The 25,020-nt window shown below is 48.0% G+C and overlaps 10 protein-coding genes across 10 annotated transcripts in view; 4 read left to right on the forward strand and 6 right to left on the reverse strand.

The window, feature by feature from the left end:
• The window catches only part of BDBG_05089 (uncharacterized protein), a gene marked incomplete at both ends in the record, with an annotated part of 1,909 nt that extends 760 nt beyond the window's left edge, over window positions 1–1,149 (reverse strand). Inside the window, 4 exons of the mRNA XM_031721981.1 lie at window positions 13–332; window positions 445–772; window positions 858–926; window positions 1,116–1,149. Of these exons, the coding sequence (XP_031578742.1) occupies window positions 13–332; window positions 445–772; window positions 858–926; window positions 1,116–1,149 (751 nt within the window). The remainder of the gene's footprint in view (window positions 1–12; window positions 333–444; window positions 773–857; window positions 927–1,115) is intronic.
• Window positions 1,150–2,614: 1,465 nt separating this feature from the next.
• BDBG_05090 (uncharacterized protein) lies at window positions 2,615–3,997 on the reverse strand. The gene is made up of 3 exons (XM_002624275.2): window positions 3,503–3,997; window positions 3,015–3,393; window positions 2,615–2,948 (listed from the first exon to the last, which is right to left on the reverse strand). Exons 1-3 carry the CDS (start codon window positions 3,603–3,605, stop codon window positions 2,714–2,716), a joined length of 717 nt encoding a protein of 238 aa, XP_002624321.1. The 5' UTR covers window positions 3,606–3,997; the 3' UTR covers window positions 2,615–2,713.
• An 815-nt stretch (window positions 3,998–4,812) lies between these two features.
• On the reverse strand, window positions 4,813–8,235 carry BDBG_05091 (exonuclease 1). The gene is made up of 3 exons (XM_031721982.1): window positions 7,917–8,235; window positions 7,628–7,775; window positions 4,813–7,551 (listed from the first exon to the last, which is right to left on the reverse strand). Exons 1-3 carry the CDS (start codon window positions 7,927–7,929, stop codon window positions 5,139–5,141), a joined length of 2,574 nt encoding a protein of 857 aa, XP_031578743.1. The 5' UTR covers window positions 7,930–8,235; the 3' UTR covers window positions 4,813–5,138.
• A 175-nt stretch (window positions 8,236–8,410) lies between these two features.
• On the forward strand, window positions 8,411–9,703 carry BDBG_05092 (uncharacterized protein). Its single transcript, XM_002624277.2, has 3 exons — window positions 8,411–8,834; window positions 8,971–9,055; window positions 9,165–9,703. Exons 1-3 carry the CDS (start codon window positions 8,666–8,668, stop codon window positions 9,445–9,447), a joined length of 537 nt encoding a protein of 178 aa, XP_002624323.1. The 5' UTR covers window positions 8,411–8,665; the 3' UTR covers window positions 9,448–9,703.
• Window positions 9,704–9,783: 80 nt separating this feature from the next.
• On the forward strand, window positions 9,784–13,785 carry BDBG_05093 (mitochondrial glycoprotein). The gene is made up of 5 exons (XM_002624278.2): window positions 9,784–10,117; window positions 10,202–10,317; window positions 10,383–10,441; window positions 10,514–11,034; window positions 11,146–13,785. The coding sequence occupies exons 1-5, from the start codon at window positions 9,931–9,933 to the stop codon at window positions 11,169–11,171; spliced, it is 909 nt and encodes a 302-aa protein (XP_002624324.1). The 5' UTR covers window positions 9,784–9,930; the 3' UTR covers window positions 11,172–13,785.
• On the reverse strand, window positions 11,440–14,421 carry BDBG_05094 (DNA primase small subunit). The gene is made up of 3 exons (XM_031721983.1): window positions 13,724–14,421; window positions 13,464–13,661; window positions 11,440–13,377 (listed from the first exon to the last, which is right to left on the reverse strand). Exons 1-3 carry the CDS (start codon window positions 13,981–13,983, stop codon window positions 12,141–12,143), a joined length of 1,695 nt encoding a protein of 564 aa, XP_031578744.1. The 5' UTR covers window positions 13,984–14,421; the 3' UTR covers window positions 11,440–12,140.
• A 727-nt stretch (window positions 14,422–15,148) lies between these two features.
• BDBG_05095 (MFS transporter) lies at window positions 15,149–17,008 on the forward strand (the record flags this gene model as incomplete). The annotated part of the gene is made up of 4 exons (XM_031721984.1): window positions 15,149–15,486; window positions 15,561–15,849; window positions 15,907–16,088; window positions 16,177–17,008. 4 exons carry the CDS (start codon window positions 15,149–15,151, stop codon window positions 17,006–17,008), a joined length of 1,641 nt encoding a protein of 546 aa, XP_031578745.1.
• A 377-nt stretch (window positions 17,009–17,385) lies between these two features.
• BDBG_05096 (oxidoreductase) lies at window positions 17,386–18,846 on the reverse strand (the record flags this gene model as incomplete). Its single annotated transcript, XM_031721985.1, has 4 exons — window positions 17,386–17,508; window positions 17,592–17,856; window positions 17,966–18,503; window positions 18,609–18,846. The coding sequence occupies 4 exons, from the start codon at window positions 18,844–18,846 to the stop codon at window positions 17,386–17,388; spliced, it is 1,164 nt and encodes a 387-aa protein (XP_031578746.1).
• Window positions 18,847–19,328: 482 nt separating this feature from the next.
• On the reverse strand, window positions 19,329–22,561 carry BDBG_05097 (WD domain-containing protein; the record flags this gene model as incomplete). Its single annotated transcript, XM_002624282.1, has 3 exons — window positions 19,329–21,151; window positions 21,220–21,989; window positions 22,077–22,561. The coding sequence occupies 3 exons, from the start codon at window positions 22,559–22,561 to the stop codon at window positions 19,329–19,331; spliced, it is 3,078 nt and encodes a 1,025-aa protein (XP_002624328.1).
• Window positions 22,562–22,875: 314 nt separating this feature from the next.
• On the forward strand, window positions 22,876–24,910 carry BDBG_05098 (DNA-directed RNA polymerase I, II, and III subunit RPABC5). Its single transcript, XM_002624283.2, has 4 exons — window positions 22,876–23,126; window positions 23,190–23,248; window positions 23,351–23,437; window positions 23,563–24,910. Exons 1-4 carry the CDS (start codon window positions 23,091–23,093, stop codon window positions 23,603–23,605), a joined length of 225 nt encoding a protein of 74 aa, XP_002624329.1. The 5' UTR covers window positions 22,876–23,090; the 3' UTR covers window positions 23,606–24,910.
• The last annotated feature ends 110 nt before the right edge of the window (window positions 24,911–25,020 follow it).

Consider the following 25,020-nt stretch of genomic DNA (forward strand, 5'->3'; position numbering starts at 1 on the left):
CCGCCAACAAACCAATCGTAACAATAACAAGAAACGCAAACGCAAACCAACCCAGTATCATCGCCGACGTCCCCACCCCGCTCCTCACAACCCCATTCCCCAAATCCTGCGCGATCGTACTGGCCGCCACAGACGCTGTATGCTGCCACAGCACGGATACGAGGATAAATACCGCCGAAACGAAAATCAGCGCTAGACTCGCCTGCGAGACGGGCCGGGAGGGAAACTGCTTCACCTCGAGGTCTTCGCCGTTTTCGCCCACCTCGTTGTGCCAAGAGGGGAAGGTGGCGAGGAGGAGGAAGCAGAAGAAGGCGAGAATTATGGCGACGATTCTGGTTTATAGAGTTAGCGCGTTCGCAAATTTATATCTATATATAGACAAATATTGAAAAAAAAAAAAAAAAAAAAAAAAAAAAAAAAAGGCAAAAGGGGGTTCCAACGTACATCAAATACGGAAAAACAACCGCGTCCTTAAACGTCGCCGCAACCCACACTAGATTCAACGGATCTTCCTCGGACTGTAAGATATCCGCCAGCGCGGTGGCGTTTGAGTTACAGATGAACGCGCCGCCGGTGGGTTGGACGCAGATGCCAAAGTAGCCCACACGCACCTCGACCTGTGCGCCGCCGACGATGTTGTTCATGGCGATGTTGATGGATGGCGCGACGATGGCGGGATCAATGACTGGCTCATATTTTTCGTAGAAGAGGGATATTAGGAAGATTGTGGGAATTTCCGGGGAGGAGGAGGAGCAGCCGGCCAGGAGGAGGGCTGCAAGGTGTTTGTGCATGTTAGCGCTCTTGCCTTTTCCCTTTTTTTTTAAAGGACATTTTATACAATGGGAATGGAGACTTACATAGTAATATTATAGCAATGCCAATGAATACCATGAGGACATGGTGGTAACCGATAAGAGGTAGGAATTCTACAACGCTCAAAATATATAGTTAGTTAGGCAAGTCCTTCGAATTTCCCTTCATCTCTTCCATCATCAGACCCGTTGTGAATACAACAGGAGCCCAGGCTCACGATACTCATTCAGTCCCTCTCCCTCCCCTCCCTGCCCTCGGGCATTATAACTTGAACAGTAAAATGGAAAGAGGAGACCACTCACGGAGGAACCACTGGGTAAATTTTAACTCCGGCATCTTGGCGCCGGTCTCTTTTTTGCCCTAGCCTAGGTTCCAGTTGCCGGCGGGAGTTGGCTATGGTGGTATATAGCCTGGCTTCAGTCCTCAACGTTCGCAGGACACAACACAGAGACAAAGGGAAAAAAAGACCCAACCGCCTTCAGCGGAATGGGTTCTAATAGTCTCTCGTTTCCCTCGAGATGTTTTTCGCTTTCCCTTTGGCTTATAACCCTGTTTGGATGTGCGGTCCCAAGCACAAGTCCTGAGCGACAGCGCGCTCCCCGTTTCTTCTCTGTGGCGCAGACCCTGGAGGATACGCACTCGATCGGTTCTCCAACAGAACAACAGGGGTGTATGTAAAGGATAAGGATATGGCTTATCTGCTCTCGGATCGAGATATCTGATGCGACAATCACACCACTCTGTTACGTTTGTGCACAGAACAGAACTTATTTTGCAAATCAGCCTTCCCACTTCTTACTTAAGAGAACCCGAAAGTGGCGGTCTATAGCTTGCGGAACGATTGTCGAAAGAGAGTGGTTTATCTCTTGCTTGTGCTAGGAAGGGTGTAGTGCTCCCCGTAAATAGGTCAGAGAGGATAAGGATGGGTGAGTAGGGGTAGTTGTTTGCTTCTTGTAGCCCTTTGGGATGAAATATGTTTGTTAGACAGGGTAGCACGGCAAAGCGCAGAGAGCAGAGAGCAGAGTCTAGGGATGGGATGGTGTATAGATGTATATGTATGGAGATGTGGTGGGTCGTAGGAGGGTAAGCGGAGAAGATGGGGGAGAAGGTGGATATGTATGTATGATGTATGGAGGAGATAGAGGGGAAGATAAAGAGAGAGAGAGAGAGGGGGGGGGAGAGAGCGAATATCCCCTTATCTCATTGAAACAAACGAGTGGATTTTGTATTTAAGAAAGATATCCCCAATCCAAGTTTAGAGTTTTCGTCTTCTATTTCTTCGGCGGCGTCGGTCGTCAAGTCAGGATGTACTATACTTGGGATAGGAGTACGGAGTACAGCGTATGCGGAAGGAAAGAAAAAGAAAGGAAGAGAGAGAGAGAGAGACTTCCCACCCCCATTCGCCTAAGGAAACACGGACGGATAGAAGGATTAAAGAAAAGGGAAACTAACCAGACCAATCGTAATATTCGTGGTGGCTGGAGCAATGGGAAAAGATGAGGTTGGAGATCACTCACAGTCCATCCCGTTTCGCATCCAAAAGGGCGGAGTGGTTTTTGCGGTGGCTGGGGATTGTTTGTTTTGTTTACACCCGCCGGTTGCTGCGGTAACTGGCTGACTAAACCTCTCACCGCCCGGCAGAATCCCCGCAAAGGGGCTTAGTCAGCGCCTCCATCGGTCCATGACGTCACTCCACGCCGTCGAGAGGAAGGAAATATGAATCAATTATATAATATTTCTTCAACAAGTTTACAATAGTTATTATGTATTTCAACAACTCCAGACATCCTTATGTCTATTGGAAAAAAAAAAAAAAAAAAAAAAAAAGGGAACTAACACCTGCCAATCTGCTCCATACAATAAAATCTCGTTGGGAGTATCCACCAACAGTATCGTATCCTCATTCCATCTCTTCTCGTCCAGGCCATAGATATGGTCTCGGAGGTCTAGCTACGGCATTGATCGCGTGCTCCTCACTCTCGCACCGCTTCAGTCGTGCGAGTACTTCCAGGGAAATGTGTGAGTAGACTCTCACGTCCGGGGCGACATACCAATATTGTAGTATATCGCTGACACTGCGTAAGGCGTCACTGGAGATGTAGTGGTGATTCACGAGGTCGTAAACCATGGTATACCTATTTTGGCAGATGAGCAAGTGATTGTGTTCTAGAAATTTTTTTTTTTTTTTAAAAAAAACTTACACCCACGGCCGAGTGTCCCAGCCAGAAGGTATTTGATATTCGCCACGGCCCTCATATTCGAGTAGCTTTGCGATGTGCGCGACGGTGACTGGTTTTGCGTCTGCGATGGCCGCGGTGGTGTATGGGTCTATTGTTGCGATGTCCGCGACGGTGACTGGGTTTATTGATGCGATGTACGAGACGGTGACTGGATTTATTGGGGTGATTTCAAAGTCCCGGAACTCGAGGGCAGGGCTGCAAAAATGGTCATATTTCTGGTATCGGAGGATCCTATTCATCTGGCCAGGTTCAGCATGCATATTGATACGAACTGACGACGGGACATCACGATGAAGCAAGTAGATGGACCAATTATTGCCCAAGGTGTCAGGGGAATAAGCTGCACCGGAGATGTTGTAGATAGATTGTCAGACATGCATGCAATAAATACTTTTATAAGATGAGTGACCCCACGGTAAGGATGGATCCTTTTGGAGCAATAAAAATACCTTCCAAATCTACCGCCACTCGGACGGATTTAATTGGGGTGTCCTCATTTAGAACAATACTGAAAGGAAAAGGAGGCATCAGAGGCTGCGGGACAGGCTCCATTTTGGGACGCAGTTGTCAGGCGTTATTTAGTTAGGTGCTGGTATAATAACCTTGTGGATGGAAGTGGTGTGTACATGTACAATGGACAATGGAGTATTTAAGCTCAAGTCCACAACCGTCTTTACATATTTAATATTGAAGATCGGCATAAAAATGTCATTGGAAGCACCCGCAATAGACAACGACTCCATGTTGGCGGTTTTACGGCACAAGACTTCTGCGGTTTATTGACGGATTGACGGATTTCCGACACGATGGCGGGCTCGGGACGTTGCGAGTTGGTGATAGATAGGCAAGTTCCCAGGAACAGAGTCTGTGGTATTTAGTTTAACAGGTTAGAGTCCCATCTGGGAATATTTAATCAGGCTGAACAGGTTTACAACCTTTTCCCATTCTTCATTGTCCTCAGCATATCCAAGAAACAAGAAGTTGGCATGTGGAATATTTAACTAAACATAGCTGTGGACAGTTCTATCATTGCTTAAATATTTACTTTGACGACTGTGCCCTACAGCTAGCTACATAATAATAGACCTTGAAGATTCGTATGAAATTAATGACAATGAGGAGTCCACCGAGTTCATGCCTGCTGCCGTGAATATTTAAGAGGATTCCAAGATCCAAAACTGTCAGAATACCATCTCTTTGTTTGCTCCTCTCTCTACTCCGTACTGAGGATAACTTGGAACTTTGGCCCTTTAAATACTCTTTCTTGCCTTTAGGATCTTCAATAATTCCCCGATCTTTCACATTCCTGATCGATCGGGACTAAATATTCCATATCCATATATTCCATCCAAATCCAGTCGAGCAGGAGTATTTTCAGTTCACCCACCAACCCAGTGCAATCTATGCATGTCTTTCTCATCCAACAGCATACCAGCGTACCGGCAATGTCTGTCTCTTTGATTGAGCAAATCACTCAATCAGTCAGAGGTAATGACAATACTGTTATCAAAGTCAGTGAGGCTACAGCCGATTCCCTCACAATATTATTCCTGCTAGTTTTATTATTGGCAAGCTCTTTGACAATTTTGTACCTGGGAGGATTCTGCAGGAACTTTTACTCTCCAAGTTCATTCTTCTCATTATTCAACTGTTTTTCAAATAGAGAGTTCAATTTATTTAAATAATTTGGAGAAGTTTCAGATTATCAAAGATCAGTAACTTGCTGTTTTTTTTTTTTTTTTTTTTTTTTTTTTTTTTTAAATGAGAGAATAAATATATCTTATACATTGATAACATCTTGTAGTAGGAGGACTCTTGGCTGGTTAAAGCAGTTTGCCTCCAGGTAGTTAACTAGTTGTGCAAAGTCATTAACTTCTCATTATCTAACTGCAAGCCCGTAGAAGGTATGAGGTATTGAGCTAGCTAGGTCCACTCACTTGCCATAAAAGAAAAAAAATAAAAAAAAACTCCTAAGAACACCCAATCCTGATAGAATAACACCTTTATCCATACTGTAATATCAAAGAGGGAAAAGAAAAGAAAAGAAGAAAGAATAAAAATATCTCTAGAATCACAAACACTCACCTACCCACTACCACTACCCGTGAACAGAAACTGCTTAAAATCAACAGCAGCCCCTTTTTCTGTCTGCCTCCCCTTTTCTTCCCCTTCATTCAACACATCCACCTCCAACTCCACCTCACTCTCCCCTTCACTATCCGGAATAATCAAATCCTCACTCCCCCGACTTTGATGCTTCATCATCGCTGCTGACAAACACCGCTCTCTGCCGCCTCCAGGTCTAGAGTAGCAGGATCCGGAACGGGATGGGGTAACTCCACCATCATCATCAACAGCATCAACACCCTCCGACTCTCCTTTATTATTATCCTTTTCATCCCCACCCATTAGCGAAGTCTTTGCCGTCCGCAAAGAACCCATAGACTTCGACCGGTAGAGCGCAGACTGCCCCAGCCGCTGCAATGCGGTCATTCGGGACGGTTGCCGTTGCTGCCCCTGTGCAGTATGCGGAGCAGGGCTCTTCTCAATTTTCCCCCCTTCTCCTCCCACTTCTCCCTCGCAATGTTGATTTTGATAAACATGTTCATTTCCTGCCGCAGTCCCATGATCCGCCTCGGATCTCCTATTCGATTCGACATACCCAAATTTATCACGTAATCCCAAAGAACAAGACGAAGAATTCACACATGCATCACCATCATCAAGACCTTCGTCTTCATACTCCAACATCCTGGCAGAAAGTTGGGAGTCGCTACCTCCAGTCGAAATACCGGTCATCGCTTGCGTCAACCCAGTCGTAGTAGCCGTGGGTTCTTCCTCGGGAAAATTACGATTTAGTAGTGCATCAGCAATACTAGATCCTATATCTTCTATGGATTCTCCCCCCTCTTCAATTTTCGACTGCGTAATCGAAAGCCCGTCCTCAGACATATTATTTACCCCATCCGCATCCCGCGTCTCAGCCTGACTCACCCCGTCAGGAAGCTGCAACATGATATCCTCAACAACATTGTCTGAAAACACTCCAAAATCAGCTCTTTTAGCCTTCTTCGTCCGCGCCTTATCTGCATTACTAATCCCAGCTGAACCACTTGATTTAGCCCCGACTGTTGTACCCATCCCCGTACCCTTACCGGCACCCGCAAAGAATCGACTGCGCTTCTCAGTCCCCAACACCGCGGCTGCAGCCTCCGCCCCCGCTTCGTCCGCGTCAGAACACAGACGCTGCCGTTTTACAGGCTGGAATTTCGACACAGTCGAAGCACTGGCAAGAAACTTCTCCCTATCGCTGCTTAGCGGTGTTTTGGTCGTACGGGGCGGGAAAACCCGTGTGGAAGAGGTAGATGGGGAGGCAGTATTTGGCGGAAAGAAAGACGAGGTGGCCCTTCGGACATTCCCCCTCGTTGGGACCGAGCTGGCAACCCACGACCGTCTGGCATTTGCTTCAATAAGTCGCTGCTGACTAGGCGAAGGGGTGAGGCTGTTCGGATCCAGTTCACCCAGTGGAACGCGTTTGGGTGTGAAAAAGGAGTCTATCGGTTTGCTTTGTTTCAAATCTGTGGTGGATGGTAGTGTTTGTCGTCTGGAAACCAACAATCGCGATCTCTCTGGGTACGAGGGTTGTAAGTTTATGGGCTCTTTGGTTATGGGGTCCAGGTCTCCGCACGCAACTCCAATTGCCGTGTCGGGCTCGATATACGCGCCGACGAATGGCATGCTATCCAGGCTCGTATGTTCAGGGAGTGGGGAGAGCGTAACCAGCTTTCTAGCCAGAGGACAAAAGACTAACTGGTGCAAGAAGGTAAGTTCGGCCCTCTTGAAATCCTCCAGATACTGCGGCGGCACACGAGCACCATTCCCCTCAAACTGAAGCATCTTTAAAATCTTCTCAACGGTCTTGTACTTCCTGACATTCCGATACGCCGTTTTGAGCCCCATCTTCGGCAAGTTCGCAAGATAATCACAACCAGAAAGAATGCACATGAGCCGAAAATCGGCATCTGTCCAACCGATAAGACTGATATCGCGACACGCTGTGAAATCCCCCCGATTAATCTCCACGCAATCCCCATGCTTATCCAACTTAGACAGCAACCTTTTCGCCCCAAACACCAACAAATCCGAATCCTCGGAAATTATCCCATTGATCATCCCTTGTTTCTCAAGATATACTAGCTGCGCGTCGGCCTCATAAGGCGCAACGACATACTGGATCTTCAACTTCTTCAGCTCCTCAATCATCAGCCGAGCCATGTACGGCGTCACGTCGACAGCCTTCTGCAGCTCCTGGTGCGCTTCCGTCACCCGGCCCGAACGGTATAATTCCAAGCCAAGCTTCTTGCTCTCCTCGCGCCGCTGGGCTCTCGCTGTCTCAGTGCCGGCCTTGCTGGGGAGGTGATCACCATCGAAGACAAGGTAAGGGGTTACACCAAAGTAAAGCAGCATGCGGACGCGGTTCATGGCAAAGTCGACATATCTGGGGGATTATATTAGCTGAGTGTGGTTTTTACGGTCGTGGAAGAAGAAGAGGAAAATAAGTTTTTGAACTTTACTTGGTATTATGCTTATCGAGAGCGAGGTCGATGGCACACGCGACGGTACCTCGATGTAACCATCCATAGGCATCGACACCAAAAGTCTGGCCCTTAAATTTCCGCAGGTTACATGGCTTCTGGATAGATTTGAGGAGGCCGTGGAGCCCTTTAATTTTATGCAACAAAGCCCGAAGTAAGGTATGTTAGAAGGAAGCCAGAGCAGTACGGAGTAGAGTACTTAGGACAGTTTCCCCGCACATTCCATTGGAATTAGAGAAAAGGAAATAATATATAGAAAAATATATACCTGTAATCCCCATCCTAACTCTGACAAAATCCCCCCTCCCCGCCTCGATATCTCGAGGGAGGTGCCCTAGACAATGTAGGAATCGGGGGTTTGTTTACTTCTGTACACACCGTGCAGGCGGGAGAGATTTCCAGCGCTTCAAGCCATGCGACTTTGGTTAACCAATTTCAGATCCAAAGAGGGAAAAAAGGAAAAGAAAAGAAGAAGAAAATTGACTTCTGTAATTAAAACATTGGAGGAGAAGGGAAGAATTGTTGATTGAATAGAATCTCCTTGTCTCCAGGCAAGTCAAACCAAGCGCTTGCTTACTCAACTCTTGTTGCACGCGCCGGGAAGACGCGACGGAGCTGGCTACGGTTAGTCATCCACCCTCGGCAGCGTGGTCACGTGGGGGCGCTCTCCTCCAGGGCTGTAACTACTGCCGCGTCTCACCGCGTTCGGTAGTTCTGCCCAAGCTGGAAATGTTATTACGTAGTACGGAGTAGATAGATTATTGAAGCTATTATTATATTAATAAGAAAAAGATAAGAAGAATGAATAATATTCCTGCGATATTTTTATTATAAAAGGAATTTTCTGCAAGGTTGATCTTAAATTTACTGGTTTTCCAACAGGAAGGACAAACAATAGGAATTGAAAAAGAAGACGACCCAGCAAAATCCTATCAATCAATCAAACAGCCACAGCCCAGCTGCTTTATCGAAATTCCACTCCGTCGACAACAGGAAGAGAAGAAGAAATAACAAAAAATGGCGAGAAGCCTCAACAAAGTCCAGAAGCATATCTCCAAAAAGCGCGGGAAGGTGGATTCACTGCACGAGAACAGTCGCGATGCAAAGCGACTGCGACGGGCTGGCGGGAGGGAGCATAAATTGGCCGTCGCGGCTTCGGTGACGATGAAGGGGAGGCAGTCGTTTGGTATGTTCTCTCTTGTTTTTTTCTTCTTTCCTTTTGGTCTTTTTCGATAATTACTTTATCGTGGTATACAAAGTATTGTTATCGTAATAGACCATGATCACTAATTCTTTTTTTTTTTTTTTTGGTTTACCTCCAGTGGACCGAGTTCATTTCTTCAAGGAAAACATCCCAGAGCCACCCGCCTCCATGTCGGATGGGGATATGGTTCAGTTGATTACAAGGTGCGCATTCATCATCAACAACAACAAAGTCCACTCGCATGTTATTGTTTCAAAGACATACTCATATATCTTTCAGACCTAATCTAATCAAACTGATATATTACAACAGATTCATCGCCCGCAACCAACCCGAACTAGATCAATTACAAAAAGAGCGACGGCCGGGCAGGCCACCGGTGAAGCGCGAGGAGATCCTCCGGGAGAGGATGGAGGCGGAGAACAGAGAGTTTGAGAGCGGCTTCTGGCTGCCGGATATGGGCGCTGAGGACAATGTGAAGAAACTGGGGGCGTGGAATGGGGAGTGGTCATCGATGAGTACGCTGGGGTTTGTGAGGGTGGCTAGGGATGGGACGAGGCAGCAGTCGATATTTCCGCCGAAGGGGCTGTCGTGATGTTTATATATAGATTTTACTAACCTCCGTTTAACGATATTCAGATTTGTTAGTTCTTTTCTTCTGCAATGTTTTGTCTGTTCTTGAAGATAATGTCAATTTCCTTCATTGATCTGCTATGAACCGAACATCATCGCTCCCAAAAGGAGCAGAGGACAGCATCCCTTGTATATGAAGTAGCGGTAGAATTCGATGTTGCCATTGCGCTTGATTGAACATCTCCTTTAATTTTTCGCAGAAGCAGCCTCAGGCATGGAGCTTATCAGTCTATCAGGCGCTAAACCCGATCCAGCCAGCTCCAGCTAAATTTTTCCGGGTTTCCGTTTCCGGATAATTAGTCCGGGCAATTATTAACAGGAAAACCTCTACCAGAATAATATAACGACGACGTTCAAAGCTCCAACCCTCTACACTCACAACCTCACTTAATTCTTCAACTCTACAACACTGTAACTGTAACCTTATATACTACCTCTATTCACAATGTTCCCCCTCCGTGCTTTCACCCGCTCGGTTCCGCGCATCTTCTCCAGATCCATTGCCATCTCTGCCAGAACCGCCGCCCCAAAACCAAGCATCTTCCAGTCCACATGGATCCGTCCCAGATATATCTTCCCTGCTACTGCTGCTTTCTCCACAACTAGAGCAAGATGGGAGCCTGCAGGACAGTGTGGGTGGTTGTCTTCTATTTACTCGTTGTTTTAGATGAAGAATTGAGAGAAAGGAAGAAATTGGCTAACGTGTCGCATTGTAGCTGATCTCGAACTGGCGGCCAAGCTGAATGAGGAAATGAAGTATGAGCAGAACAACTCCACTGTTGAGACACCACCGGAGTCGGTGCAGTATTATATTGAGAATAGCCCTTTTGAGGTATGTTCTGATTTTTTGCGACCAACAACTGGATTCGAATTTCACTGACATTTTTCAACATCCAGATTCTACACAAGGAAGGCGAAGATGAAGTTGTCCTCACAAGGACATTCGGAGATGAGAAGTACGTAGAGAAACCAAATACACCACGTTATTCAATTACCAAGATAACTCCCAACTAACACCTACCCAAAAGCATTCGAGTTGCATTCACTCTCTCAGACATCCAAGATCTGACCGAGAGCGAATCTGCCCTGGGCGACGAGCATGACGACCTAAACACCCCCATCAACCAAAGACAGGACAGAGACGGCCAAATCCCCGTCGCCCCTGAGGACAAAATCTCCGCCGCCGACCAAGAAGACGCAGACCTTGAAGACGACCAAATCCCCAGCTACCCAGCCCGCGTCAGCGTCACCATCGAGAAGAAGGGCAAGGGCGCCATGCAGATCGAAACCCTCGCCCAGGACGGTTACATCCAGATCCAAAACGTCGGCTACTTTGCCAAGGCCGATCTGGCGAATGCGGCCAGCGCTGAGAAGGAGTGGACACGCCAGAGCCTGTACAGTGGCCCACCCTTCGGCAACCTCGATGAGGACCTGCAGACTCTGATGGAGCAGTATTTGGAGGAGAGAGGAATTGACAATGCGCTTGCCGTGTTCGTGCCGGAGTTTATCGAGTTTAAGGAGCAGCAGGAGTATATTCGATGGCTGAAAAGTAAGTCTTTTTCCCCTCCTGTTATGATCTCTCAATTTCTTACGTATATCTTAAAAATTGCGGATGTACCTGAGACTAACTTTGTTCTTCTCTTTTTCTTTTCCTACACAGACCTCAAGACTTTCATCGAGGCTTAGATGGCGAGGATCTCTTGCTCTCCGGATTTCCTAGCTGCATAAGTAGCCCAACCGCAAACGCCGGCACCGCTTCCCTGTGCTGTAACAACCCCTATTCCTCCTTCTAATCCCATCCACCTCCTCTATGTAAAATGACACCCCGAACCCCCCATTAAACATATTAAAATCTCATAAAACCTTCACCTCTGTATTTTATTATAACTATTCTCTTTCGTACTTTGTTAGGCAAGTACGAACGTCAAAAGAAAGATCATTTTTTTGTGTGTATTTTATATTCATTATACGGAGTATATAGTTCATCTTCCTCATCAAAGTATCCATGTCAATGTTACTATTTTTCCTTTTCTAATTCTCCCCATCCTTTCTCTTTTTACGGTAAACAAAACTAGGGGACATGATGCGTTGTTGGGGGTAAGTTGTAAAAGGGTTGAAGTTATGTGCAGTATTTTGGCTCAACCACCGGAAGATAGAAGGAAGAACAAGCAAAAGAAATTTATACGATCCATTGACGTTCAATGATATAAATTTTGAAGGGGCTGATAACTTGGTTTTCTAATTTCTGCACTCCGTATGCACGCAATCTATTTGCGCGTTAGAAGAGAGTGGGGCTCAGTTTTGGGCAAAACATAGGTCGTCAAAGGGCACTCACTCCACGCTGTATCAAAAATCCTTTATTGGCTGATACATATACATACGCGCCTACTTATAGAAATATTTAGGGGTAGAAGATACTTGAGTAACTCAATTCGAATCCGTTCATTTGCTCGCTGCTGGGTTCTAAACTCCAATCCCGCCCAAAGGAAATAAAAGAGAAGACCGGAAAACTCCCTCCCAAATCATACCCTGTGCAGAACTCATCTGATCACATATAATAAGAATAACAGCGAAACAGAGCCCTTGCCATCAAGTAAATAACTCGCATGAATACCCTCCCCCCCAAAAAAATTCAAACAAACCATCCATCCCTGCTCAAAACTCCATAGCACTCGCCCCACTCTCTTCCGCATCCTCCCGCCCCCTCTTCCCCATCCCCACCCCCGTCCTCTCCGCCTTAAGCAGGCCCGCTACGAACGAGCGGAAATAATCAATATACGGCTTTAAACTAGTCTTCTCGTAGTCCTGCACCTTCCTACCCCTCCCGTCGATATCAGCGGTGCTGGACGGCAAAACATCCCCAACCATCTGTTCGTCTTTCACAGCAGCACCGTTGCTATTAACATCGTTAGCATCGTCATCCCTCAACTCATCCCCGCCCTCCCACGCATTAATCTCCGCAATAAGCTCTCCGACCGTCGGCACGCGCAGCGGATCAAACTGCTCAACCCGCCGAATATCAATGGGCACACACACGCGGCCCGTGCCCGGGTGCACGACGAAGGGGCTCTTGAGTAGGTGGATGAGTTTCTTGCCGACCTCCGCGTCGAGGCGCGGGTAGGTATATTCCAACGCGATGTCCTGCTTCGCCTCTAGGAGCGCTTTGGTGTCTATGGGTCTATTACTGCTGCTGGCGCCGCCTCTCCCCTTCCCATCCTGCTGCTCAGCGCGCGACTTGGTAGACTTGGCTAGGGCGTCGATGTCGTTCCATTTGTTCACGCTTGAGCGATCGGGCGCCGAGTCCCATTTCCGCCGCAGCGCGTCCGCGAGCGGTTTATCAGGGAGCAGGGAGAGGAGCTGCTCCGCCTGCTCCGGTTTGCTGAATGTGTCCTGCTCAACGAGGATTGTGGAGGCGAAGTACGGCTTGAGGATTTCCAAGCTGCGCGCGATGTGCGGGTGCAGGGGGCGTTTGAGGTTGACTTTCTTACCGCTCTGGCTGCCGCCGCGGATAGCTTCGAGGTAGCCCGTGATCGCCTTGCGGCGGTCATCGGGCAAGTCGCGGGCGCGCCGGTCGCAGACCCAGGCGTGCGCACCGCGGCGGCCTGAATAGACCCAGAGGATATGCTCGAAGCCGAAATCCTCGCGCAGGGCTGCGTCAACGACTTTGATGGCCATGGTGGCGAAGGACCAACACTTTTGGCAGATATTGGCCTTCGTGCAGCAAGTGCGGATGTCGTCGTAGTCTGTCAGATCGATGTCAAAGACTAGTTCTTTGGAGACGGGTCTGAAGCGGCTGGCTTTCCGGAGAGACTTGCGGTCGCGCGGGTTTGTGCTGTAGATGGGTCCGATTTCAAAGCGGGTAGGTTTTAGGTGGAGGATTTCTTTGCGGAGGCTGTTTTGATCCTGTTTAGTATGTTATTTCTCCAGGTGTAGCAGTTCGTTTTTGCTTCTTTTTTTCTTTTTAGGTTGTTTACATACAGCTCTGCGGTTGGGAATGATTGATAACGTAGAACGGCATTGTTTTGAAGTGTGAATGAGAATTCTCGGTTCCCAAAGTCCGGCGAGGGTTTCACGCCGTGGTTTAGCCATTGGAAGAAGTATCTAAATGGAAAGAGGCGTAGGTAGAAAGCGTGCATTATGTCTGAGTCTATTTGCACTGTAGCGGGTTCAGATGGTCTAGACACACGATTTAGATTCGAATTTGCGCAGCGTGAGAGGTTGTAAGGAAGCATACATACTTGGGAGGCGGCTCTGGGGAGCTTTCAAGCTTTGAGGTCGCAGCAGCGCTGGACGCCGGAAACTCTTCGTCATCATCGTCGCTATCGAATAGATCTTCTAGTTTGATAGCCTCTATGGAATTGGGCTTTGCGGCTTCTCCTTGTTGCGCGGTGGTCGCCGCGGAATCATCATGGTTTCCACTTTCAGGTTTGACATGGCCAGTATCTGACTCCGGACCATCTGGTAAAATATCATTGTCTTCTTTGTCGGAATTTGACATAGTGGGCAGCGTAAGGTGATTGCTTGTGGTTGCAATTCTGCAACTGTCCGATGTCTGATATCTGATTTCTTTTTGCCGGTCGTGGGAGACGCGACAGAGACGCGACGCGAAATCCTATTAAACCTGACTAGGTAATTTATGCGCGCGTTTACCTGCCGCTTAATTTCAGTGCTACTATTGGCCGATCTAGCGCCATGGAGCACCTTTTGGCAACTTCATCGACGCCCGAAAAGGCAATATTAACTTCATCTTCAACTTATACAAGCTACAAGACGTTCGTTGCTGTCTGAACAACTTGGTAGCGCTGATTTGGAGCTACACCTCATGCTACAGGCCTGCCATCGGCCTATAATAAGCTGCTGACATTCCCTGGTGCTAAAATAGCCGTTCACTTCTCCAGGTTACTAAGTTTTGCACTTTCGCCTGTTTATGTACCCGTGTGTATTCTGCGCCCATCCCATCATGACGTTGATCATATAAGCCGATCACTTCCTGAAGGCTAAATGACAATGGCTCCTGTCGTGATTTTTCGGGGTTACAGACCCCTGTCCGCTGAACTAACCTAAAACCTGAAGATCGATCATAGGGCGTGGCGTTGCTCCGTGTCCGCCGATAACCGGTGATTGGAATCAGAGCTCGGAACTCACTCAGGCATGGATTGCCCCGTTCATTCAAACACCAGAACGCAGTCTACACGTGTTTATGCAGGCCATTTGGGATGGTGTCTGCTTGGATTTGTAGTTACTGCACGGACGGTTTTCATCATCTCCAATCAGGTCTGACAAACCAGCCTCTAACCACCCTACTGCCAGACATTTATCCCAGTGCTAAACCTAATCAAGGATCAGGAAGAGCCCTATCTTAGTTCTTGGAGCTGGACAGGTTCCGCCCTTCCGAATGGGTTAAATAGCGCTAAGGAAATTGGAGATGTCGGTGACTCGAAGGGCAGGGGAGGAATATAATGCTTATTCCCTGAGCGAAAATTGGCGCTTGATTTTTTGACTTCGACATCTTTGGGAGCTGGATACATTCCAATCCGCTTCAAATATTTTGACCTTGAGCGACGTGGAGCTTGGTGCTCTTAATTAAGTTGATATCAAAGTATCTTGATATCGCAGCAGGGACGCTCCTTTCTTTCATTCCCCCCCGTTAGCAATTTTCCACAATGAGCAGAACCTCGGTGCAGCTATCACTCCCGAGCACATCTCACCATGCCATTATAAGTCCTCTACCTACAGCAAACTCCGGACGTCTCGTGGCGCCTGCATTGGTTGGCTCTAATAATGGATCACAAATGGAATTGGTTCAAATTCCTCAAACGGCTGAAAATATCCCCAATAATGAGGGGACACGGCCTGGCCGTATGTCCAAAGGAATGGCAGCCGTGATAATCATCTCAGCGTCAAGCATGGTTTTCATGAACTCGGTTTTAAACGGCATGTTGACAGTAGGATTGCCATCAATTGCTCGGGATACCAATTTGCCCGACAGTCTCATGCTATGGTGAGGCATTGCCATTTCGCGGTCTATCCTAGGATTTTGTGTTCTTGGTATTAATTTACATCTTCAACTTCCAGGCCAGCATCGGTTTTCGGCCTGACTTGTGGCTGCACGCTTCTGCTCTCAGGGTCCATCGGGGATCTTATCGGCAGCCGCACCGTCTACCTCACAGGTAGCCTTTTGCTTGCCGCGTTCACTTTAGGCTGTGGCCTGGCAAGAACCGGTATCCAGCTGATTATGTTCCGCGCGATTTCCGGAATCGCCATATCGATGTGCCTACCCGCTGCTGTTAGCATTATTACCACCTCATTCCCCACGGGCAGGGGGAGAAATATTGCTTTCGGCTGTCTGGGCGCTGCTCAACCAGTGGGCTTTTCTATGGGCATTTCCCTCGGGGGTGTACTGGTTGATACCATTGGCTAGCGATATGGGTTTTACATTGTCACTTGTGCCACCGCCCCGTTCTTTCTCCTTGCCCTCTGGGGAATTCCCAAAGATCCTCGCAAAACAGCCCCTGTTACACGCCAACGCTTAGTCTCTGAAATTGACTGGGTAGGAAATGTTCTCATATGCGCCTCTCTCGGAATGTTCTCCTACAGCTTCGCGTACGTCAAGCGGCCCCCACTTCCCTTCCAGCCTTATATTCAATATATTATCTACATAAGCCATTATTACTAACATCCCCTTTTCTAGTATAATGTCTGGCGGCATAAAGTCTCTCATCCGTCCCGGGAATCTAGTTGTCCTCATTCTATCCGCCCTCTTCCTCGTCGCCTTCATACACTGGGTAATCCGCCAAGAATCCCTCAACCGCGTCGCCCTAATCCCACCGTCCCTCTTCCGCTCCACCCAAAGTAGCCCCAACCGCGCCCGCAACTTCTCCGCAGTCTGCATCTCCGTCTTCTTCACTTGGGCCATCTTCAACGGCCACCAATACTTTACAACCCTCTACTTCCAAAAGGTCCAACACCTCTCCTCGCTGGAAACATCCGCCCGCTTCGTCCCCATGATCGTCTCCGGCGCCCTCGCGAACATAATCACAGGCCTCGTCGTCGGCCGCATCCGCGCTGATATCCTCTGCGTCGGCACTGCGGCTGTTTCAGCCATCGCACCGCTCCTAATGGCCTTCGCTGACCCGTCGTGGTCCTACTGGACAGCGGCGTTCATTGCGACAGGAGCAATCCCGATATTGGCAGATACTCTCTTTACAATTTCCAATCTCGTGATCACGTCTATTTTCCCGCCGAAGACGCATGGGTTGGCTGGTGGGGTGTTTAATACCATCTCGCAGATTGGGATGTCAGTGGGGCTGGCGGTGACGGCGGTTATTTCTAATGCAGTGACGGAGGATGAGAGACGACAGCTTGCGAGTGGTGGTAAGGTTGGCCTGGGCCATGATGAATATGCCTTGTTGAAAGGGTATAGGGCCACGTACTGGACATTGTTCGGGGGGAGTGTTATTATTGTCGCGCTGACTTGGTGGGGATTGAGGCGTATTGGGAAGGTTGGCCTTAAGACAGAGTGAGCGGGGGAGCATCATTCAAAAACTTTTTTTTTCTTTCTTCCTCTCGCCTAGGGGTGTGGATGATTGCCTTTCGACGCAACATTTTATGCTCCCTTATGCATATTACTTGCATTTCTTGTGATCTTGAGATATGGAGGATGAATCGGCTAGCGGGAAGTTTGGCTTTCAATTTCAGAAAAAGGTAATACAAGGATAGATCGTGTTCAGAAGAAGAGTTGAAAGTTTTGTTTATAATAATCAGGTTCATTTATTCATCGCTAAGGTTATCTAAATTGACCTCTCAATTAAACATGGAGGAAGTGGATATATAAACATAATGCATCCCCGTACCTAGGCTCTAGACACGGCGACGAGCAGGGGTCTTTCCTATATTCGTTTCAGTGTGCCTCAACTAGTTTACTGCTAACCTGAGTTTTCTCCTTCAGCAAACCCTGAGGTTCCTCTGCAACCTGATCATTTTGAGCCTGCTCATCTCTGATCTTCTGAAGGAGTGTTGGATACTATATTGGCAAAATTGACAAGGGGGTCAGTATCAGCTCTCTATGTATAGATAAAACAAAGTTAGCAAGGAATATACACATACCCAACGCTCTCCAACGTCTGGATGACTCTTAATCCGATTCATCAGTGTCGCTTCCCCTAGATGACCCCATCTTCCCTTCGAAAACGTAAACTCAATATCATCCTGCCGGATGCCGTTGCGCTTGATAACCTCCTCACGCAGCGCTTTGACGTGCGTGGGCACGTCCATGCTTTCGAACGTAGCGTCGTAGCTTACACCCTGGAAGAAGGGGACGCTGTGGCGGGCACCACTACCCCGCGCGGGGCTTAGGACGCGGTGGGTAGTGCTACATAGACAAATATAATTAGCTAGAGTCGCTTTCGGGGATCAAAGGGACGGGGAAAAAGAAAAAAAAAAAAGAAAAAAGGGGGGGGGGGGGGGATTAAAAAGCCCACCTCTGACAAACCCCCTGCGTCATAGCCTCCAACCCCTGCCCAATCGCTACGACAAACGTCCCATCAATGGGCGGACAATCCACCCACTCCCCCCGATGATTCTGCACCTGCAATCCACGATGGTGGCTCGCCTGCAATAAATAGCTCGTAAGCATACTATCCTTATGCGGGCCCACGCCCTGGCTCTCACCCTCATCCCCTTCAATGCCCAGCTCTTGCAGATCCGGATACTTGACAATCTTCAGCTTGTGCTGCTGCTCCTTGTCGAAGAAGCGCTCAAAGGCGTTCGCGGGCAGCCCGATCGCTTCTGCCACGAGCGAGATGAATTCCATGCTGATCGCGCCCATCTTGGTCATGTACTGTTCGTAGACGGGGCGGAAGTGGGGAAGGGATGTGGGATCGGGCCATTGGTTCGGGGCTAGGAGATTGTGGTAGAGAGGGTCGGATGGGGAGGGGGTGGGATGTGTGGTTGAGAGGTCTATTTGTTCGCGCCAGTCGGTTTTGAAGCGTGTTATTTCGTTGCCGAGGCGGGAGTAGCCTGTTTAGAAGGGATGGAGGGAGTGTAATCAATTATTAGCCTTTCGGTTCATTTGGTTTTGCTTCCTATATATATCATCTTCAAGCGGTGGTAGCAATATCATACCCAGAAAACTAGGCGCATTCTTCATCTCAATCTCCAACTTCTTCTCCTCCGGTAGCTCGAAAAATCTCTTCCCCTGCTCAATAACCTCCTGTATCAGCTTATCATCGACGCCTGTGTTCTTGATATAGAGGAACCCGACTTCCAGAAGCGCGTGGCGGAGTGAGTCAAGGAAGGCCGGCTTCGTTGCGGGGTTGCGCGCCTCGGAGAGATCGAGGATAGGAATGGAGCTGAACGACATTGTTGATATATATGTTTGTATATATGATGATATCAAAGAATGTGAGTGGACGAGCAGGACATGCTTCTTATATGTGTTAGACAGACGGGATTAAACCCATACCCGGTGGTGTCATTGCGGGTAGGAATTGTGGGCGCATTTAGTGAGGGGATTTGGAACTAAATATGACGACAGATTTATTTATCCTCGGCCGGGAATAGAAAAAGTTTATATTGTTCGCCGCCGAAGACAAGGGACAAGGACCTGGCAAAGCCGAAGCTGGTATATAAAACTGGCATTTATCTCAGATAGCACAGCGCAATTTATATACAAATGAAATCTAACAAGTTAACTCAGGAGAGAGCCGCGGATTTGCAAAGAAGTTGCCTGTATTAGAAACTTTTTCACAGCCCGCTAGATATTTAACTTAGCCAAATCCTATTGAAAAGAAAAACACCGCATCCTCAATTCAGTACACGAAGGCCTTGCCATCTATTCTATATTTATATGGCAACCGTATTCGCACTGGTGTTGAAATGTTTAACAACATCCTCAAACAACGTATCAACACCCGGCAAGACAAATGATGGTCCAATGTCAAAGATATCAGTCAGGTTGCCCGCCCGACTTTCCCTCGGCGCACCCTGACCATGGTCGATTTGCCGTGTTATCGGCAGAGACGCTCCAGCTCCAGCTCCCACAGGCAACGCACGTTCGAGCGGGCCACATGTGCCGAATATGTTCTCCAGGCCAGTCTGTATCAGAGAAGAGGAAGCATCGGCCGTAATCTGTGGCACGAGCTGTTTCCAATCACCCGACCCGACCCGCTGGATCTGCGCAGCGGCATCGACCAGGATGTATTCACCGGTCCGGAGATTGGGGAGTAGAGCGCGACACGCGTAGTCTAGGGTTGTCTGGAAGATAGGGCCCAGGGTTTTCATGTCAAATATGGCCAACTGGTGACGGGGTTTCCCTTGTTTCTGCTGCTGCTCCTTGTGTGATTTGCCGGTACCTTTCCGCTTAACGCAGGCGAAAGAGATGGCGAAAGTTTGGCTTTTATGGTTCATGGCCAGGAACTTTGGTAGGGATCCCATGGGGTAGATTGCGTCATCTTCCATTTGCAATACTAACTTGACTTGATCGGCCACAGTATCCCAAACGACCAACTGGTCGGAGAGGATGACCATGTGCCGGTCTAAAAAGCCTACCTCGGGCGGTGTGCCAAGGTACAGGTTATCCCGTGCGTGGCAGATCTCGCCGCTCTTGGGGTTGATGAGATAAACTAGCCTCGCTCCGCTCTGATCAGTCCAGCAGACAGCGAGAACCGAACCGTCGTCTGAAAACGCCAGGCTGGCCGATTTGGAAGACGCGGAGGATTCCGAGCCCTCTGCGAATTTTTCGAGCGCGATGCTATGAATGGCTCTCCAGGTCTGGAGAGGTTGATTCTGGTTGTCTTTGATCGTCTGGCCACTGCGATAGCGTGCACTGGGAGACCAGATTCGGACAACGGCGTCTTCCCCAGCAGTGACGAAAGCTGAGCCTGCAGGATTGGATGCTAGATCCAGCACTCGCGCAGACCCGAGCGAAGAATTGAAGTGAGGCGCATCAATCCGGGTACTTAGTTCCCACTCCTTCATGCTTTCATTCCAGCGCCAGAATTTCAAAAAGATTTCCCTCTTTTCCTTTCGAGACGTAATCGTCGTAGGATATAGAACGCTCACATCTTGGGGATACTGCAGCCATTCATCAACTGTTGATAGCCACTCCCCATCTGACGTTATCCCGAGGAACTTGACATCAGGTGTTGTTAAATCTGTTCCTTGCGGTCCGGTCTTGATTACGGTGGTATTGGTTCTAGCAAGCGCTTGACGGGATACGTGTTGGTTGGTGAGTACATCAAAGGTCTGAAGCGACGATGCGCTGGGGGGACTGCCTGGTGATCGGCCGGGGGAGGAGGAAACTGCCGCGAGGAGATGCCCGGAGTGTATGGGGTGTAGAACGGCAGGTAAGCGAGCTAGGTCGGTTTCGACTTGTTTCAAGGCTACTGATCTATCCTTTTTCGTTCCACGCTGTAATTTCCGCGCGACGATATCATCCACTTCTGATGGTAACTGTAGGCCGCTCACGCTAGCAATAGGGCGCAACTCTGCTGTAGAAAGGACCATGGCAGAATTATCTGCAAGCCGAACTGCGTAAAATTTCCCTGTGCGAGACACGACAATGGAACAGATGTGTGACGACAAATGGGGTAGGAACTGTTTCCTTCCTGTATCAAGCTGATATTGTACGATGACAGTTTCCGAACCGCCCGAGATAATATAGTTACCTGCATAGACAAGGATTAGCTCTAAATTTCAGTATTCTGTTTATCCTGAAGGGCAATTATATATTTACCGTCTTGCGACCATTTCACAGTTTTGACAGCGTTCCGATGCCAATGCAGACGGTTTGTCACTAAACTTGTTCCGGCTTCGGATTTGTTCTCGGTCCGCAGTAAAGAATTGAGGATATCATGATAAATCAAGATTGCACCCTCCTTGTCTCCCAAAGCTAGGTCGACTACTCGTGTGGCAGGAGAAGATACCTGGTCCAATGGCGAACGTTCTCGGATATCAGAGCAGGTAACAGAAATCGGTAAGGCAACCTCTAGCCAGGTATACTTTATAGAATCCAACGCTTCCAGTCGCAGCTTAGCTGTGTAGCCCACAAACAGCTGGTAATCAGCAATGGCTATAATGACCCTTCCATCAGAGGATACTTTGAATTCGTTGGGCGTTGTGGACATTTCCCGAATGACTCTGGTATTCCAGGAATCGGATCCCCCCTTGGTGTGCATGGCTATCTCTGCTTTCCTCGAGCCAGCGTCATTTATTGAGACCACAACATCCTCATCTGAGGAACCCTGGCCACTGGAGCCAGTACAGATATCAATAGCATATATTTTGAGAGCAGCATCCCAAGTTTCAATCACTTCCCCTGACGTCCAGTCCCACTTCACAATGGCTCCAGAAAGCGTCGACATGTAAAGATGTTCCGTATCGACAAGGGAGAGTTTGCAGTCAGTAATGCGCCGCATCTCTTTCTGTATCTCCAGTGTCCGTACCACACTGGAGGTCGCTACAGAATAGACCCGAGCGAAAGTGTTGGAGAAGAGTATGAAGTGTCTATGTTTTTGTTAATATCGTGATTCCGTACCATGGTAAGAGATAAATAAAATGAGAACGGGGGGAAGATGGGAGCTCAGTACTGACTTTTCATCAGGTGTGATAATCGTGTCAATAGCACTAAATCTTCCGCCAACCGTACGTGATACGGACCATTGAGCTGATGCCCCTGGTTTCTCCGAATGTTGAACCTCCCCTGATGATTTCCCCTTGCGCTTTGAGACAGTGGTGGTCGTTTTAGTCGTAGAGACATCACTAGTCACAGTCAGGGAGTTATCCGCTGACTGAGGCCCCTTCTCCTTTTGACCATGCTTTTCCTTGTTTCTTGGACTTTTCGAAGGTATCTCTTGGTCTACACTATTTTTCTGTCCTGGAGATTTACCAGGAGTGCTTGATGGCTTCGCAGGCTTCGGAGAAGTGGATTTCTCGTTGTTGGTAGTAGAAGCGTCACGACCGATCTTACGTCGCTTCGTCCGATTTTGTTCAGGACCGATCTTCTGGTCGTCTTTCGCATCATCAGCCGCCAATTGCCGTTTATCCGCCTTCCGTACGGGAGATATTTTTGAGGTCATTCTTCTGAGGATTCGGAGGAGGCAGACTCAAAAGCACTTGTTAGGCGGGTCCAGGTAAATGTCCTAGGGTAAAAGGACGCACTGCAAACACATAAGGTATATCTGCAGCCTTCTGCTATTCCATCGAGGTCTGAATAATAGTGATTGCGTGTAGAATCTCCAATGCTCTCTCCCGCACTTGGGCAGGAGAGAAAAAAATATATAAAATATGCGTTTGCGCTAGAAAAAAACGATTGCCGGCAGAATCGCACACCGCCTCTGCGGTCCTTAGTTACATAAGCAGCAGTCTTTGGATTGCGGACAAAAAATCCATGCCGCGAATCAACTACGCTACGGCGATCTCAACGTCCTGCACAACGCTCTTGTCGCTATCGCAAAGATTCTAGAAGTGCTGTGCGTGTTGAAGGCCCCATATTATACGGGTGCAGCTCAGTTTTACTCATTACACATCCTCGCACGTCTAACCTCCAAACCCCCCTCATCAACCACTGCCACCTTTTATCGTCTTTTCTCCGCCGAAGCGTTCACAATGATCATCCCCGTCCGCTGCTTCTCGTGTGGGAAGGTATGTGTCTTACGCAGGCGCAGCAGTTTATTCACTCAGAAAATGAATTTAACATAGGTATAGGTTGTTGGTGACCTTTGGGAACGATATCTAAAGCTCCTCGATGAGGGCGTCCCCGACGGGTGAGTTAGCTTCAGCGTTTGAACATACGTATATATGGATCAAACGTATATATGCGCGAAAGGAGACAATTGGCTGATAAGGGGCAAATCTCACGTAAACAGGGATGCGATGGACCAGCTTGGTTGTAAACGATACTGCTGTCGACGAATGCTCATGACCCATGTTGACCTTATTGAAAAGCTTCTCCGGTAAGGATACAAAACATGCATTTTGCATCTACCTTCAAGCCTAGCACTTTGTTCTCCTTACTGTTTTGTACATATTCATGTTTGGTTCCTTTGCTGATCATTTGGTGAATTATATCTATGTATAGGTATAACCCTGCGGAGAGAGACCGAGCGAAGACCCAGCTGTAGCTACTTAAGCTCTTGCATCATAAAAACAACTACGTTGTTGGATCAGGTTCATGAGTTATTATTTCTATGAAACTCAAATCTACGGAGCTCCGCAAAAACACTCATAACCCCTGCGGAATACAATATCAACGTCCATTTTCTAGCCCCCTTCGGACCTCCAGATAACGCCGTGATGATGACCGCCTTTTCTGGCCCCTCCTCACTTCGACGAAATCCAAGCCGATCTACATACTGGTCAAAAGTCAAAATCCCCTTTTTGTTATTATAGTCAATCATGATTTGACGAACGACTTCACATGAATCCATTGCACCTGCCTGTTACTTCTCAGAGGGTTGGAGAATATACGATATAGAATCAATACCTCCCTCCCCCAAATAACTACGACAAATTTGTATACTTTTATTTTTCCTCTTTTTCTACTGGATAACATACTTCGTCCATAATTAAAGGCACACTAACTAATGCTTGAGGCTCATGGGAATTTGTTTATTGATGGGACTGGATAAGGGATCGGGGGACGTGCACAGCGCATTTGAAATGATTGTTGTTGCTCTCTATGATGAATGGGAGTGAAGGAAAAGAAGGTATATTTATTCACTCTTTTATCATTAACTAACTACCCATGGTTCAGATGAGAAAATGTACACTACTATATTCATTAGAGACAAAAAGAAACGTATCATACAGATGGAGGAAAAAAAACTATTCTTTTCTTTGCGGTGGGCTGGACTAACTGCATTCCCACCCTCTCCCCGCTCTTCACAAGCAGCAGCATTACTCATATCAAACTAAAATCAAGGGGCAACGATTGAACCTACGCTGTAGCTCTCCATCGCAGACTTTTTGGGGGCCAAACACTAAGAAACCTTGTTGCACGTTGCAATGATGCATGGGTGTTGTTAGTCGGTCTTCAATATTAATCTTGTAGTAGTTGCCGAAGCAGGGAGGGTTTTACAGCTGGGACCTTTTCATTACCTTTCTTTCTTCTCTTTCTTTCTTTCTTTTTTGTTCTAACTACCATCGGAGATCGGCCGTGGAGAGTTGCGAAGAATCACGGGACAGGGGATAATACAAAATAAGAGTTGAATGGACTGTCAATTTCATAATATTTTAAGCAGGAAGTTGACTTATGATATTTTCCCTCAAAGGGGACCCGTTTCTCAGATACACATCTCATGCGTAGGGCATATATCCATGTCGCTGTTCAGCAGTGCCTTCGCCATCTTTTCGAGACGGCGCATAAGGGGGCGTCCTCACGGTATGGACCCCGGATCGGGACAAGGCAGTTGCGCATCCGATGTTCGTTATGTTATCGAGGAGATATTGTACTCAAGTGCCTGGACAGGAAAAATTCCCCGCCCAAGGCAGAGACAGTAGGTAGGGTGTACCCCCCCCCGCAGCAAATAAACACTAG

The sequence above is a fragment of the Blastomyces gilchristii genome (assembly GCF_000003855.2).
Source record: "Blastomyces gilchristii SLH14081 genomic scaffold supercont1.10, whole genome shotgun sequence".
NCBI lineage: Eukaryota > Fungi > Ascomycota > Eurotiomycetes > Onygenales > Ajellomycetaceae > Blastomyces > Blastomyces gilchristii.